This window comes from Lissotriton helveticus, chromosome 1_1 (genome assembly GCF_964261635.1).
Source record: "Lissotriton helveticus chromosome 1_1, aLisHel1.1, whole genome shotgun sequence".
NCBI classification, from domain to species: Eukaryota; Metazoa; Chordata; class Amphibia; order Caudata; family Salamandridae; genus Lissotriton; species Lissotriton helveticus.
In genome coordinates this window covers 1,766,506,317-1,766,524,118 of record NC_136057.1, presented here as the reverse complement: position 1 = coordinate 1,766,524,118, position 17,802 = coordinate 1,766,506,317, and the positions used below count along the sequence as shown (strand labels likewise).

At 42.9% G+C, this 17,802-nt stretch overlaps 1 protein-coding gene across 1 annotated transcript in view; it reads right to left on the bottom strand.

Annotated features, from left to right (window-relative positions):
* Positions 1-265: 265 nt before the first annotated feature.
* Positions 266-17,802, bottom strand: part of RDH8 (retinol dehydrogenase 8) — a 300,538-nt gene continuing 283,001 nt past the window's right edge. Inside the window, exon 6 of the mRNA XM_078659182.1 lies at positions 266-1,774. Within this exon, the coding sequence (XP_078515308.1) occupies positions 1,550-1,774 (225 nt within the window). The 3' untranslated portion in view covers positions 266-1,549. The remainder of the gene's footprint in view (positions 1,775-17,802) is intronic.

The following is a 17,802-nucleotide window of genomic DNA, read 5'->3' as shown; positions in this document are numbered from 1 at the left end:
TGAGTGAGTCCCAGATTATGAGCCTCCCCCACAGTAAAAGCTCAACACTTATGTGCTTAAAAAGCGAAAAATCAGGGGAGCCCCTAGTGTCAGAACCACCTTTTAACAGTAACGTAATGTGTGGAGTCGATTTATGTAGTGTATAGTCAACAATTAAAACCAAAGAATAAGAAATATACTTATTAGCCTCATTCTTAAGACATTTACCTTTTGTCGCCTTTGTCTACTTGCTGTACAATAATATTCAAATCAATCAACACATTCATAAAGGTTCTTTTTCTTTAATATTCAAATTATTTTTGCAAGATTTTCTTCTGATTTTCTCAAAGTCAGACATTACCAATTCACAAAATACATCAATCACATTATCTTTTGACAAATTTGGAATAAAGTCGGATTGTTTACGTAAACCACTTATTAACGTGATCCTCAAAATTAAGATCCTTGGCCACCTCCTCTCTGTCACAAGATAATCATTCTTCTAAACTCAACAAAATGTGTAGATCATAGAGATCTTGAATAGTTGTTTCTGAGATCTCAGGGATGTATTTTATCTCACTGTGTCTGGCAGGTGTTGTGGAGAATTATTTCTTAAGTTTCAAGATCCTAATACATTTAAAAAAGGTCTGTTTGGAGGTCAAATATATTACAATGGTGTAAAAAAGGTATGTTTGGTCATAAACTTATAATTACAACCAAATTTACCTTTGTGAATGGAGTCCAATGTGTGTACTTTCATGTATTTACATTGCTGGCCCATTATCGTTTTAATTTCTATTTTATGACTTTATGTGTAGGAAGCGTGCAGCTGTTGGGGTGCTTTGGCTTATCATAAAGATGCAGTGTGAAAATAATTTGCGAGCTATTTAATTTCCTGTCCTGATAACATCTTGTTGAATTTTTGTTTACAATGTAAAGAAATATCCGCACAAACCTTTTTAATGAAACAACAAAAATACAGGTCCTTTGCCATATATATCTACATACAATATTTTGCTCTTCATGGTCTTTACCACTTACAATGAAACCTTCATTTTCGGACTCATTTCATACTACTATTCCTTGATGGCCCAGTTGCTAATACAGTCTGTTCAACTATGGAGTCCTACTCTCCGTGTCCATGACGTTGAATTCCATGATGTGTCTTCATTGTAGGATTTTCTTGTCCAACGTTTACTAAACACATTACCTAACAAAGTGACTGACCTACTGGCTTTGCCAATGAGTGTTTTACTTACTAAAGCATTGCCATTCTGTAGTCTAGTCTCCTCCAATCCAGATGGAAAGCAGCCTGCACAGCAACAACAGAGAAAATCTAAATAGAATAATAATAAACAGAAGACATAACACATCTCATTATTTCCATTGGGTGTCATTATACCTGTTTATTGAATTCCTTCATGATTTAAAATGGGTTTACTAGATAGCTGGGATTTCCAGGTATTTCTTGTGGGGTTCTATTGTAGTCGGTAAGAGTTCAGTGTGGAAGTATGCCCGGCCCCTCTCTAAACAACACACTTCAGTCCCACCTAAGGTTCCTAGAGCCGGTCTATGCGGGGTTGACCCGGCGTCTGAAGCAGTTACAGGTCATGCACTTGAGCAGATTCATGCTAAAGTGGAAGAGGGTGCCGAAGTTGAATAGTAGGTTATAGAATGTTCGCACAGACAAGTTGCCTTTGTCGTCCGCGTACTTCAGCGCAGTGAGTGGGGTGTACAATGCATTCGTCTGGCAGCGAAAGTCTGGCTGGGCCATGTTGATCACCTTGACGGTTGCCTAGAACAGAGGATCAGATTAAAAAATTCAATTTCTCATCAGACCCTTAACATTGGAAGCAACGAATAATCAAACACCCCCAAGCAAGGATGGAGGGCTTTATATAAATTCCTAACTCCAAATTGCAATACATATACCCAAGCCACCCAAAAGTTTATGAAAGATGAAATCAGAAATCTTAGTGTATAGGAGAACCTCAACTTCCTTTATCAGTACAAACATGCATCTCAGTGACCCAATTACAAATACAATCCCATTGTCCACTGCATAATCTGTTCAACTGAAACTTGCAGTCGGGTTCAGTGGAATAGTACCAGAATGTAGTGGCCTAATATTTTTGACTCAAGTATTGTGGCCTAAATATAATTTACAAAATGATCACCCCCTTGCAGATAATAATAAAAAATCGAGATCCAGTGGAACCATATGTTTGTAAACAGCATTTAGGTATTTAAATATATATCTCAGACAATATTATTGTTATCCATATTCTGACATAGATCCAGCTATGCAGGTTATTAATTCACTCATCACTGAATGGGTATAATGTTTCCAAAAAGTCTAAATCATGGCATTCCAATCACATTGGTTTTTTCCCCACCATGCCAACTCAGCAGTCCTCCAGCCACCGTTGTGGGAGGCGGCTTGGCAGTTTAGACTGGAGTGTCCCCTTTAGAACAGAGTCAAGACTAATTTGCATATGTCTGGCTCCAATCTTGAGGTGGCATGGTGAGCAAAAGAATGATGGGCTGGAATGCTATCCCGAGCGATTGCCAGTGGTTAGACTTATTGCAAGCATTCCTCTCATCACATTTTGTGTGTTTGCTGCATTCTGCAACACACAAAGAGGAAACTGCCTTAAAGCATAGTTTGTGGGCAGTAAAAGACCCATTCCTGCACATAAACTATGCTGACCACAAAGCAGACACCATTGCAAAATGGCGCATGCGCTGGCACTTGGCTGCTGAAAGTGCACCTGCGCAGGGTGAGAGCAGAAATGTGTCACCTCTTTGCAACTATAGCACAGTTCTGCTCTCTCCAGTTCACACTACCCAGCACATTAACTTTGCCTGCTGTCCTGTCTTGTATTCACTCTTTGCACTTCGAGGCCCTAGTTTCCTTGGAGAGAATTTGAGCCACACGGAATAGTAGGGGAAAAACTGCTGTAGGTAAGGAATGTCCAAAACATCACAGTCCTGTTTGTGCAATGGCAGGAGTCCCACTGTCCTGCCTGGCGAGCCGAGGTCATGAATCCACCACTTTCCCAGATGACCACCTGCTGTATTTAGAAATACCTGCCTGGACATTTATCTGCTGTAAAGTCAGACACCGCCACGTCACCTCTCTTCAGGGCAGTGACGTTTGATGAGTGGGTGCCGTGTTTAAACAACTCGCTCAGCAAACTGTTCTAGTTCAGAGAAAATAAACCCCCAACGTGGGAGTTTGTTGCTTCTGAAAACAAGGTAAATATCCCGTGTTCCCAGCGAGCTGTTTCCCTGCACATGGAGGCAGCGAAATATTTTCCCTGCTCGTTGCCGCTGTACGTCGATAAGACAGGAGCATCACAGGTCACTAAATACAGCAAGGGACATGTGCGTTTGGTGCGGTGGGATGACCCCCAGAAAATGCTACACGTCGTACTATGCCAAACTGTAAATAAGTCCTATAGTCTATTACTCAGATATATACATATCTGTTGAAGGCATGAATGTGTAGTTAGCAAGGTTTGCAGTGTATGTGTTGAATGCACTCCACGTCGGGCTGTAAAGATAGCATTTCTCCTTAGCCGCTTATGGAAAAAATATACTCATGGTATTGGAATTACATGAGGTCAAAACCTGGTTTGCAAATATATACATACCCCAACATGACAAGTTCAGTAGCAATTTGAAATAATGTCGAAGTCAAAATGGTTTTGAAAATTATATTCACAACACGATTGCTTGCCTCATTCAAATGCTTAGGCATATTCAGGGGCAGCAGGAGCATTTATGGAGGCTGAATGGTTTGGGCAGGGGTGTGTCCATGGTTTTTTGCTCTTCCAAGCATACCAGTCTGAAGTCAAGGCCCTGGTGCCCTGGTGTCATAATTGTTGAGCTTTGAAACACTCACCTATCCCACTACTAAGCCGTGCTGCTCGGTCCCAGACCCATTTAGTCCATGGGCATCAATTCACCATGTCCTTTTACCCTAGTGACTTCACAGGACGTGGCATCATATGGCCTTTGACCCACTGTCACCTCCCTCTGAACTGTCTGTTTGTTAACTGCCTAACGTTTTTATTCTGCCTCTCTCTTCGGTCTTTCTCACATGATGCGATCTCTTTCCTCCACCCCTGTCTATCTCAACTTTGTCCTTCTACTGATCTCCTTGCAAATACTTGTCTTCTCCTCTTTCACCTGACCTCCTCATCTGTTCTGTTTTCACCTCTGTTTCACCTACCTCCCACCTTTCATACCCCATTGCCTTACTCTTTCTCGCCTGTCTCTGCCCCAATATAATCTAATGTCTCTCATCCTCCTTGCCTTTCTTTCAGCAGGTATTTCTAACCTCTCTCTCTAAACTGTATGACTGCTAGGTACCCTGTTCAACTTTGCCACTTTAAAACTACCCACTCTCTCAATTACGTCCCTTCTTTCAGCTATCACTTTCTCACCCCCACCTCTCTCCGGTGTCTTTCTAACTTGACTCTTTATCGCGCCTCTCTCTCTCACCTGTATACCCTTCGGTCTGAGCTGTCTCTCAAATCATTGTCTCTTTCACCTTTCTCAATGTCACCCCCACCCTCTCCTTCTCTCTGAACAGACTATTTCTCAGTATTATCTCACATATCCCACCTGTCTGCCAACTGTTTCATCCTCTTTATTATTTATTGTACCTGCCCATCTCAGAGCTGTATCTTTCCTACAGGTCTTGCCTGCCTCTTTCTGCCTCTCACCTGCCTATCACCAGTTGTCCCTTTATCCAAATTCCAAATGTATTGTCAGTTCGAATTCAAGTCCAAATTCAAAACATTTCCATAAAATACAATCATTTACATATATTATCAAGTTAAAACGACGAATAATAAAATACTAGCAGTATTCAAATCAGCAATAGCTTTGTAATAGTAACTCAAATTTCAAGCTTGCAAGTGAAGGAAATTAAAAAACTACCTTTCCTGTTTCAAACACTAGTACTTAATAGAGTCTAAAATCTTCTGGTGCTTCGACCATGCAGAATTGATTAATTTAGTCACTGCAAAGCTCACAACCGCTCTTGTGTCACTGTTGCATATACTTAGTGAATTTAAGACGATTAATGTAATGCGATTAATTTATCGGTTAGACCCAAAGCCCAACACATTAGGGCAATCCACCTTAGCCTCAGTCTGGAATATGCCCTACAAAAATTAAGAAGTGCTCCTCCGACTCATCCAAAGAACAACAAACTTGGCAAAGAGTGGAAGTGTCCGTTGACGACGCCCATCATGAGGTGTAGATAGCCAGAGGGTGGGTACAGTACAGAAACTGCAGATAAAGGAATGTGCTCGGTGGGTGGGGAGTATATAATCCAGGACGTACTCGAGTTCAAATTCATTTTTGTGTGTTACAAAAGGCTTTGATCCTGCTACAAAGGATTCACTAAGTGTAATAAAATGTGTCCAATGACCCTTTGACAACGCTTTAGCTTAGGTTTTAATGGCTTTGGGGGTACCCCAAAGGCTACCTAGCCCTGTCTAAGGGTCTGTTTAATGTTCACCAGCCAAGGGATTTTATATTAATCTTTTAAGGCAATTACCTCACTTAAATCTTCTCTGTATGGCTTTAAGGCATCTATTGACCAAACCCAAATCCAGGACAATAAGAGCAACAATCCCGCCTCTTCCAGGATTGACATGAGGGTGAGATCCAGTTTGAGCAGCAGCAATTGAGTTCCCCACCCTAGACAGGCAACAGCCCTTATAAAGTTGTTTTCACCGACGCCAAGAAGCAAGCAGTTGCATGACCTCAGAGCTTGGCAGTGTGCAAAGGGGCGCTCTTGACTTGGGAGTTGTAAGTCTGTGTCACAGGGGAAATAGGGTAGGATGGAGTTCTCGTGGCAAACCTCAGAATGGCAAAAACTGTATGATTGATTAATGAATTCCTTTTTTGGGATTTGGGATCCTCAGGACTTCCTATTTGACAATTCGATCCCCAAATATTCAAATTCCGATACTCTCTTGAGAGAAGCACCACCCAATCCAATACTACTGCCCAATCAATCTTTTTAGAATAAAACATACATTTGGTCTTTGGAGCATTTACCTCTAACGTTTACATCTAGCCCAAATGGGTCACAAAAGAGTAAGAACGTATCCATAAGCGTGTGAAGAGCCATGTGTATTTTGGAAAGCAGCAAGGTGTCTTCAGCAAAAAAGTAAGCCGGTAATTTATATTTGGCCAATAATGGGGAGTCACTAACACAATTTAACATTCAGTCTATACTTTTGTTTACAAACCAGAGAAAAAGGGTAGAGGCCAAAACTCAGCCTTAGCGCAAATCGATGAAAGCAGTGAAAAGTGTACCTGTCCAACATCAACCATCGTCCATTTAGTCATACGTAACCTGATGATCTAGTCAATAGTTTCAATTTGTGGCCTAAAACCTGCTTCGAGTTGGAGGTTGACATTGTTGACTTCTATCCAAGATGTTAAATGGCCTAAAACATGCTTGCAGAAATTGTTTAACAAAGCGGTACAAAAGGGGGTGGCGATGGACGGAGCATCAGAACCAATCAAACACTCGCACCCAGTCAACAGATCTGGGTTTAATCCATCACTGTTCTTTAGCCCACTCTGCCACCCCAGTTCAGACATGACCATATGCAAATCAGTCTGACCCTGTGCCTCATGGGAACAGTCCAGCCCGAACTACCAAGCCATGCCTTCCCTGGACCGGAAACAAGCTTCCGAGGACCGGTTTCTGGCATTTCAGCCGTCTTCAGCCCGGCTTGCTTGAATCCAGTGGCAAAGTGAGCAAGGGACTCACGTCTGACCATACCCTGCCAACTTATGGCAAACAAAGTGGTACAAAAGGTGGTGGCGATGGACGGAGCATCAGAACCAATCAAACACTCGCACCCAGTCAACAGATCTGGGTTTAATCCATCACTGTTCTTTAGCCCACTCTGCCACCCCAGTTCAGACATTGCCATATGCAAATCAGTCTGACCCTGTGCCTCATGGGAACAGTCCAGCCCGAACTACCAAGCCATGCATTCCCTGGACCGGAAACAAGCTTCCGAGGACCGGTTTCTGGCATTTCAGCCGTCTTCAGCCCGGCTTGCTTGAATCCGGTGGCAAAGTGAGCAAGGGACTCACGTCTGAGCATACCCTGCCAACTTATGGAAAACAAAGCTGTACAAAAGGGGGTGGCGATGGACGGAGCATCAGAATCAATCAAACACTCGCACCCAGTCAACAGATCTGGGTTTAATTCATCACTGTTCTTTAGCCCACTCTGTCACCCCAGTTCAGACATGGCCATATGCAAATATTATACCCAGATCTTTTGACTGGGTGTGAGTGTTTGATTGATTCAGATGCTCTGTCCATCACCACCCCCTTTTGTACCTGCAGAAATTGTTTAGCAGGTTGTCGAATAAGCTAATAGGGTGGTAGTTACATGGGTGGTTACAACACCCTTTTTTCTGAACTGGGATGATTTCCGCACCTTTAACATAGATAGCATGGGTGCACCTGTGGCTATTGTGTTGGAAATTATATTAATATATGGCCTAAATTTGAAGGGTTTGAGTAGAACATATCAGAGGGAATGGTATCTTTCTCTCAATCAATCAATCAAAGCATTTGTATAGCGCGCTACTCACCTGGAGGGTCTCAAGGCGAAAGGGGGGAAAGGGGGTCCGCTACTGCTCGAACAGCCAGGTCTTGAGTTGCTTCCTGAAGGAGAGGTGGTCTTGGGTCAGGCGGAGGTGGATGGGGAGGGAGTTCCACGTCTTGGCAGCCAGGTAAGAGAAGGTTCTTCCTCCCGTTGTGGCTCTTCGGATGCGGGGAACGGCGGCGAGGGCGTTCCCCTGTCTTTGGGAGCAAATTGCCAACAAAGTTGCCTTAATGGTAAATGTAAGTGGCGGGCTCTGAGGGCGGGAGCTGCTTTGTGATCCTCAGGAAAGGGTAGCTGGCTGCTGGGGGGGCGAGGAGGGGGGTGAGCAGGGTCATTGTATAACAATTTTAAGTATTCATCCCATTCTCTGGGCTGAATACAGGATTTGGGTTGCTTGACCAGATCTTTGGCTCTTTGGCCCACCATCTGCCAAAATGTTTTTGAGTCCTTCTTAAGTGAGGCCTCTAAAATATCTCACCAGATAGATTGCTCCCACAATACTTTGGGCGAATTGATGGTCTTCCTATATGCTGCTCTCGACTCCCCAATCGCAGCCTGTTACCTAAATTTAGGGTAATTACTGTGTTGCTCCTAATCTCCCTACAGATATCAGAGAACCACTCCTGGGATTTTGGATTCTTAACAGCCTGCTTGAATGCCTTTAAGGTTCGAAAATAGGTGGTTGTGTTCCTTGAGGATGGAATCTCGCAATCCCAGTTCTCTAGCATTTTCCCCATGTGAATATCCACTTTGTCGCATTTCTAGGGGATCACGTCCTCAGTGTAACAAAGTGCGTTTCATTTGACATTCCTTCGATTGTTGACCAGTCTTAAAGTATTCCTACTAGATATTGGACCATCGTCAATGTATAAGACAATTGGTTGCCAACTGTTAATACCAAAGGGTTGTGGGCTGACCCCTATATCCACCATAGTACCCCAAATGCAGAGATCTAGGAGGCTGTGGTCTCGAGGAATTGTCTCTATGAAATATTAGATCCGAAATAGAACGACCATTGCAAGCACTTAGTCTATGGGTAAGAAAGAGGGCTATCATTTCCAGTGCAGCCCTGGACACAAATAGCTCTTGCAGGGGGTCATTAACTTGGGAATGTTCAATGCCACTTCCTCCTCTGCACACAAATCTTGTGCTATATGATTGGGTTTGAATGATACATTTTAATACCCTGAGATGATGGCCTTGTGGGAGACTGAGATGAGGATAGTATTGTATCCTACCTACAAAGCTGTAGTTCTGGATTCTTCCTGCTTACCAGTATTTCTATTGTAGATGTTAATTAACAGAATGGATGTCTTAATGGGCTGCATTATAACAAGGCCCTGCAAATCAGTCAGGGGAAGGAAGTGACAACTCTATAATGGAACACTTCAGTGTGATGTTCACCCACATTAATAAGCTCTCTGAGGATCTCCCTGCAGGTGAACTAATCGCAGGTGTGAAAAACTATTTCAACCATTACTGTAAATATTTTCCACTGTCCATATCTCTTTGAACAGACAAACCTCATGGTCAACGATAAACTTCCCAATCAGTGTCCTCAGTGTAATCCCTGGTACATTCCAGCTTAACAATTATCTTGACATTAGCTGATTAGGATAAAATTCCAGAAGTAGTGGTGTGCAGATGGGAGTGTGAAATTACTAGATGGAATAGGATTAGAAAGTAATCCTACGGGCCTTGTGGTATTTTGTGCAGATGGGAAGGGAGGTATAAAATTGTCTAGTAGAAGGTAGTAACGGCTCTCACAGATTCAACTCTAGCTAAGTCTAGGGCCAAGTCATGAGTCGTGGGAATAAGATAATTTGACCTTATTTATTTCTTTTAATTTTTTTGAAAAGTTTTATAGAGCGTGAACAAGACCCCAAAGGGGTATCAGAGCGCTGTACAGCGTTGTCATCAGCAATTGTACAGAACATAAAGAAGGTGAGTGAGATTACAACCTGAGGGAAAATATTCTCGAATAAGGAGTAGGGTGTATGAGAGGTGCCCTAGGGCGCTCCGAGTAAAACTTCATACACATAGAAACGATGTATGACGTTACAACGCATACTTTTACAACGCATACCTTTACAACGCATTTTTTACAACGCAACATCCATTACAACGCATTCCATTACAACGCATGCCATTACAACAAATTTTTAAAAACTACATTTACAACTCATTCCATTACAACGCATACTACCTTTACAACGCATACCATTACAACGCATAACATTACATTGCATGTATGGTAAGTATTGGATAGTGTAGGGGTAAAAATTACTATTCTAACTCCAGGGGGGTGCAACAGTAGGATAAGTGTTGGATAGTGTAGGGGTAAAAATTACTATTCTAACTCCAGGGGGGTGCAACAGTAGGGTAAGTGTTGGATAGTGTAGGGGTAAAAATGACTACTCTAACTCCAGGGGGTGCAACAGTAGGGTAAGTGTTGGAAAGTGTAAGGGTACTATGCGTTGTAATGTTATGCGTTGTAATGGTATGCGTTGTAATGACATGCGTTGTAGTGGTATGTGTTGTAGTGTCATGCATTGTAATGGTTGCGTTTTAATGGCATGCGATGTAATGGATGTTGCGTTGTAAAAGTTTAGTTGTAATGGTAGTGCGTTGTAAAAGTTGCGTTGTAAAGGTTGTTTCCCCATAGAAAGAACCAAGATGTGCAATGAATATCCCGGAATAGCAAAAATCTGCAGTTGATGCAGTTAAAGGAGCTATCGAGGACTAGAACAAAAAGAGGGTGAAAACATATCATATAACATCAGTGAAAATAATTCACATTTTAGGTTATTAACAGAACTAACGAGTATGATCAGTGCGTTCGTTCATTAATAGTCTTTTGGCCAGTTTTTTAAAGGAGGTATTGGAAGGATTTGATCTGATCTCGGTTGGCGAGGAGTTCCAGATTCTAGGAGCAAGACAGGTGAACACACGGTTGTACGATCTTTTCTTTTTGAATCTTGGAGGTTTCAAGAGAAGGGTGGACGTACTTCTGAGATTCCAAATGGACCCCGATAGCTCAAGTTTGTTTGCTAGATAGTGTGGAGTATGGCTTTATGGGTCAGACAAGCTATCTTGAGTCAGATTCTAGCTTCAATAGATAACCAGTTTAACTGCACAAGGTCTGGTGCAATGTGATAAAATATTCTAGAACCCGTTAAAAGCCTGGTCGATGCATTCAGGGTAGCTCTGAGTGGGACTAAGATGGCTTGGGATCAACAGGGATTTAACTGCCGGCCTGAGATCTTGAGGGGGGAGGAATGGTTTGATTTTCTTCTGTGTGGTGAGTTGGATATTGGCTCTCCTAATAGTAGCACTGATGTGTGACTGCATGTTTAGGTGTTTATCCAAGGTGATACCTAAAGATTTGGCAGAGTCTACAACGTGAGGCGTGCAGTTCAGAGCAGTTAGGCTATTAATCCAGTCGAGGGTAGGAGCTGACTGATTAGGTGGGGTGATCAAAACAAATTCTGTTTTGAGAGTATTTAGTAGGAGATGTTTCTGAGCTAGCCATTGTTGAGTTTTGGCTAGTGCTGCATTTAAAGTTTTTATGTCCTCTTGCGAGGAGATCTTTAGGTACAATTACGTGTCATCGGCGTACATGTGGTATTGGATGTTGGCTTTGCTCAAAAAGACCACAAGAGGCTACATGAATAGGTTGAAGAGAGTGGGCGAGAGCACTGAGCCTTGGGGGACTCCTATCAGGACAGGGGTGCTGGACGCCAGGGTATGATTAACTTTGATCCTTTGCATGCGGTTGTGAAGGAAGGACGCAAACCAATTTAGGATCGGGCCCAACAATTACATCCTATGTTGTAGGAGATCAATCAAGTTTTTGTGTTTGATGGTATCAAAGGCTGAGAACAGGTCTAAAAGGATCAGGAGACAAGGGACATTTTCGTCAAGGGCTCTCACTGCGTCATCCACAATGTGAGTTAGTGCTATTTCAGTGCTGTGCCCTGCTCTGAATCCTGACTGATGAGGATCCAGGAATTGATATTTTTCAATATGTTTACAGAGCTGCGAATGAACGCATTTTTCAAGCAATTTTTCTAAAGTCATGCTGCTGGTAATAGGTCAGTAGTTGTTTGGATCTGATAGGTCCGCATTGGGCTTCTCAGGCATTGGAGTAACTTGCCCAACTTTTAGGCAGTATGGAATCTTTCCCTGTGAGAGAGATTCATGAATGATCCTGGACTAGAGAGGTAGAACCGCTGAGGTAAAATCTTTGTTTAGCTTGGCGGATAGATGATCACCAAAGTGGTTGGAGGGTTTGATGGATGTCATGTTGCTAAGTATCTCAGTGCAGGCTGGCAGGAGAAAAGTGCTCCAAGAGGTGTTGTTTTTGAGTCCCAGATGTGAGAGCATTGTCGTAGATTCTGCCGCCTCCCCAAATCCTGTTGGCTGAATCTTGGATAGCAGAGTTGGGTTGGTGAGTAATAGCTCCAGCTCTATTTTCATTGTTTTTTCAGCGAAGTGAGCTGTAAAATCATCAAAACTAGGGAGCAGGGATAAGGGAGTAGAGCTTTGGTAGAAGATTGGTTAGATTGTTCTTTAATGATTTTGAAGGTTTTTTTGGTCTATTTTTGGATCCATCGAGTTAAAGTCTGAAGTGTTTGATTTTTGCCAGGCGTATGTGTTTATTGTAGATGCTTCGCATTGTCCTCATTTGAGAGAGTTTTGTGGTGGAAGGAGAGTTTCTCCAGAGTCTCTCAGAGAGTCTTAGGTTACGCCGTTCATCATTTAGGGCAACATTAAACCATGGTTTAGAAAGTTTGACTAGGATCCTTTTGAGCTGTTTCGGAGCAACCAAGTGAAGTATGTTGGAAAAGGTATTAATGTAATGCTCAGAAAGATCATCAAGGTTGGTCAAATTAGGGGGGGTTGTAATTTATTATTAGTGATTGAGGTTATCATGTTAATGTCGAGGTCTCTCATATTGAGAGTCATTTGTTTCACTTTAAGGGGTTGACCCTGACGACCCAGTCCCTTATCTAAGTTGAGGAAGGGAATTTGAAAGTGATCGGACCAGTCACAGGGTAGGATTTCTCCTATTTGTATGAGGTTGTCTTTGGCAATAATGAGGTCTATAGTGGCGCCTTTATTGTGAGTAGGTCTTTTACAGAGCTGTGAGAAATTGAGGTCATAGAGGAAAGTCTAAAAAGAGTGGACAATTGGATCATTTGTGTCATTCCAAAGGAGGTTGAATTCTCCGAGGAATATCTGGCATAGTTGATCCGAGGTCGAGCTAATGACCTCCAAGATTTGCTCTGTGAAGACTAGTTTGTCACCAGGAGGGTGATAGATTGAGTGCAGCACACACATCTTTTTGCCTTTTTTCCAGATTCCAGAGGCTAGCTGTTCACAGGAGGATAAAACAGTATAAGAGGATTGTTTTACTGTGAGGTTGGGGTGGTGAATGCAGGCAATGCCTCCTCCTGTTTTATCCTGTCGATCACTTCTGAGCATAGAGTAGTTGGTAAGATTAAGATGTCAAGAATTGGGGAGGGGTAGATCTCTGGAACATTCATGCGAGGAACATGGCGGCAGCAGGCTAGCTGCCGCGGTACTCCGCTCTGAGCTCTAGCAGAGCGGTGCGCTTTTTCTAAACTCACCAAGGAATGAGGGCGTTTTTTTCGTCACAAGAAAGCTGAGAAGTCTCCCGAAAAAACATCGGAGTTATTTTCGCCAGAAACGCTGTTTTTCACTAAAAAACCCTTGAAAAAGTGAATATCGGCACCTGCAGGATTGCCTTCCTATAAATTAGTAGTTGTAGTCTTTTATCCCTTTCCATGTGTCAGGAGAGGGGCGCTTTTTTGCCTGGTTCGGCGTTCTCCCGAAGCCATTCTCCACCGCAACCTTCATTGTTTGGACTTTGGCTGTGGCATCAGGCCGCCCTGGAGCTCCGCCGCGGGAGACACTTGCGGTCACTCCGTATGGAGCCCCGCGCCTGTGACCGTGTGGAGGAAGCGGTACAGCTTGAGGGGGAAGCCGAAGCAGACCAAACAACAGCCTGCAGTGGACTTTACATCACGAGCAACTTCACAAGCAGCTTCGATTAAGGAGAAGGGGAAGCCTGGAGGGGGGTGGTCCTAGCTCGTGGTAACCTATTTCAGGGAGTCCTTGGTTTCGATTTGGGAACCAACGGGGGGCAGGGGGCACACAGCTTGAGATACCTAGTAAGGGGCATAGAGGAAAAGGTTCCGGTAAACACCATAATCGAGGGGGTACAACAAAAAATAGGAAAGGGGGCGGAAGTGCATCCCCCGTGGTCGGAGCACAGACGAAAGTTAGTTTTGAGATAGAGAGCCCGATCCCAGGATTTGCTGAAGAGGGTAATGAGTGGTTTAAAATAGCAAGCAACTCTAAGACCCCTTCTAAAATTTCCTCTTACCTTTCTAACGACGTGAAAGCCAAACGAGCAAAAAAAAAACAAGGTTGCGAAAATAGTCTTGGACTCTAGCTCCAAGATAACTCCATCTCTCCGTTCCTATTTCAAGGCGATTCCTCAAGTATTAGACCTGGTACAAAGCAACCCCCCTCTGTGAGCGCATCCTCTGACCAGCAAATGGAGACAGATCAATCTGGTTGTTTGGACGTGGTTATTCCTGCACTCAACAATATTAAGATGTCCCGTATTGAATCCACTATAAGCCCTCTGTTGGCTGACGCTATAACTACTTCGACCATCCCCCTTTCCACTACACTATCGGCAGAGCTGAATACTGGGAATAACATCAGTACTGGAGAGTCCTCAGCGGAATCTCTTTTGTTACCTGTAACCTCCACCGCATCAAGTAGTGTCGTCGAGCTTGAGGTTCAAATGCAAAATCAAAGTCAGAGCCTAGAGGGGGACTCAAACTTAGATTTGAATCTGAATAATCCACTACAGGTGGTTCTCAATCCCTCTTCCTCCTGTGTTATGTCATCCAGCCCTCCTGTTTCCATCATTAACACCCCCCCAGATCTCACGGTCTCCTCATTATTGCCCATGTTCTCTAACTTGTCAGCAGACATAAAACGGGGTTTCGACGAGTCAACAAAAATCCAGAAAGAGATCAGATCTTACTGCGAGTCTTTAGACAGCAAGATAGATGGCCTATTTTCGAGAACGGGTGCGCTGGAAGAAACAGTTGCTGTGATCTCTCTTGAATTGGATAATGCCAAGGAAGAGATCACTAAATTAAAAAGAGAAGATATTGCCTTGGCAGACAGACTGGAGATTCTGGAGAATAATGCAAGGCGCTGTAATATTTGTATCTTGATTGTGCCAGAGGGCAGTGAAGGCTCAAATATTAAGACATACATTATCCAACTCTTAAAGAAATCTCTTAATCTTGACCACACGGAAGAGGAACTTGCTGTAGATATTCAGCGAATACATAGGGACCCCTTTATACTGAGTTCACAGAGGACCAAACCACGTAAGGTATTAGTAAACTTCCATACCTATTCACTAAAAGATCAGATTCTCAATTTGGCCCTTAAACAAAAGTCCCTATCAGGAGATGGCTTCAATTTCCAAATAAGATCTGACCTATCAAGGGCCACCTTAAACAGTCAATGGGAATTGGGCAGAAGGATGGAGGCATTTAGAAATCTAGGTGCAACAGTACAGCTGAGATTTCCAGCAGCTCTGAAGATTATGATGAATAATAAAATGTTTAATATTCACACGGTTCAGGCTGCAGATGGCCTATTGATGACCTTTGGAGCTGCAAAGGGGGCCGAAGGCGGCTCGGGATAAAAACTATGAGGGCTAGATTATCTTTTATTTTCTGTCTTCCCCTCTATCCCTTGATTTCCCAAAATTTCAGTGTCTCCTCTCAGAGAAGGGGGAAAGTGAATACAAGTTTATGAGAAATTTGAAAAAATCAAGAGAGTGGAATAATGAAGATGGGGAGGAAAAAAAAAACTAATAACGGGGATAGAGAAATAAAGATAAAAGGGGGAAAAAAAGGAAAAAAGGAAGGAAAAGAAAAAAAAGAAACAAATATAAATAAATAAAAATAAAAAAAGAGATAAATATGAGGATGAGACACTTAACACTTAAACGCAGCTACTTTGCACTATGGGGGACTGATTTAAATCCTTGGGGGCACCAAAGCGAATAAGTATAAATGGAGCATTATGCAGCCCTCAATATTATAAGATACACTCTTGCCGGGGCTCAGAAAAGGGTTAGGGGTACCAAAAAACCGGACATGTTCCGGTTAGATAGAACAAGGGTTCCTCAAGGGTGGGTGGGGGGGTTTCACTTGGGTGTGGAGGGTTGGGGGAAAAAGCATAAAATATTCCTCATTTCCGATTTGGTTGTTGATTATCTTATTTCTACCTTTACAGTACGGACATGCACTGTACTTTTAGGCATTGAATTCCAGTTGGTGGTTAAGGACTGCATGACTGGTCGAATCAATCTTACCTGCCATGAGCATGCTTAGGATTCTCTCCTGGAATATTAATGGCCTGCGCACCAAACCTAGATCTAACAGGATCATTCAAAACTTACGGGACTCGGATGTGCATGTCATAATACTCCAGGAGACACACCTGGTTGAAGCCGAGCTGTTAGACTTAATAAAAAAAACAGGTGGATAGATCTGTCTGTTTCAACTTCACAAACTACTACCACTAGAGGGGTTTCGATTCTTTTAAAAAAATCTATTACCACAAAACGTATAAAGCAGAAGGTTGATTCCGCAGGCAGATGGGCCATCGCCGCAGTGATTATAGATGGATCGCATTTTACCATAGCTGGGTATTATGGACCTAACCGGGACGACCCGTCAGCCCTAGAATCATTATTCTCCGAACTTTTGCACTTCCCAGAACCGGTCATAATGGCAGGAGATTTTAATATTGTGATTAATCCTCTGATTGACAAGACCCCGTCTAGTCGGCAACAAATATTTTCTAAATCCAGAGCTTTTTTACTCAAATCTATGATTCAATATGGAATCCTAGACATCTGGAGAATAAGAGCAGGTCAGAAACCCGGCTTCTCATTTCGCAACTTCAAATATCATCATCAATCCAGGATTGATTTCTTTTTAATAAGCAGAGCTTTGCTTGACTCGGTAAAAAATATCGCTTATTTACCGTCGCACTTGTCAGACCGGATGTATGACATTACAACGCATGCTTTTACATCACATGCCTTTACAACACGGTTTTTACAACGCATACCATTACAACGCATAGTGCTTTTAGGCGCTGGATAGTGAATTGTTTAATTTACTATTCCAACTCCAGTCCCCGTGGATAGTAGGGAAGGTGTTGGATAGTACATTAAACCTATTCCCTATCCTAGAGCGCCCCCCAGCACAATGCGTTGTAATGGTTTGCGTTGTAAAAGTTGCGTCGTAAAGGCACTGCGTGGTAAAAGTTGCGTTGTAAAGGTTGTTTACCCAGACCACTCCGCTGTCTCTTTAGAACTTGTAGGTTTGACTAGATCTCCGGTCAGGACATGGTCGTTTGATCGCTCCCTCCTCTCATCTCCAGAAGACCTCGCATGCATTAAGGCTGAAGCACAAGAATTCTTTCACATTAATATTGGCTCTGCAAATCCCAGTACTGTTTGGGACGCTTTCAAGTGCTTCCTGCGAGGGATCATTAAAAACAAAACAGTATTCCGCAGGAAGCAATACACCCAAGAAGTTGAATCTATAGAAACCAACCTGTCACTGATCCAAACTGAACTAGAGGCCTGCAGTAAAGTTTTTAACCCAACTGCATTGGCTAAGCAGGAGAAGTTGCTGGAGCTTAAAGGGCAGCTGGCTTCTATCCTCAACCAGCGTATCCTCCAGAAATGGAAAGCTAGTAAACTAGCCAATTTTGAATTTGGAGAAGGGGCAGGCAAAATATTAGCCTGGAAGGCCAGAACCGATCGGAGCCGGAATAATGTAGATGTCATTAAAACTAGGGCAGGGACCGTATCATCAGACGCAGAAATAAGATGTGCCGTCAAGGATTTTTTTAAGAATATATATCAGGAGGATATGAATATTTCATCTGATTAAATAAATGAGTGGTTGGAAGATATCTCTTTACCATCATTATCCTCAGAACAAAGTTCATCTTTAGATAAGAGGATCACAGAAGAAGAGGTGATGTATATAATAAAAAACTGCAAGGGGGGTAAAGCT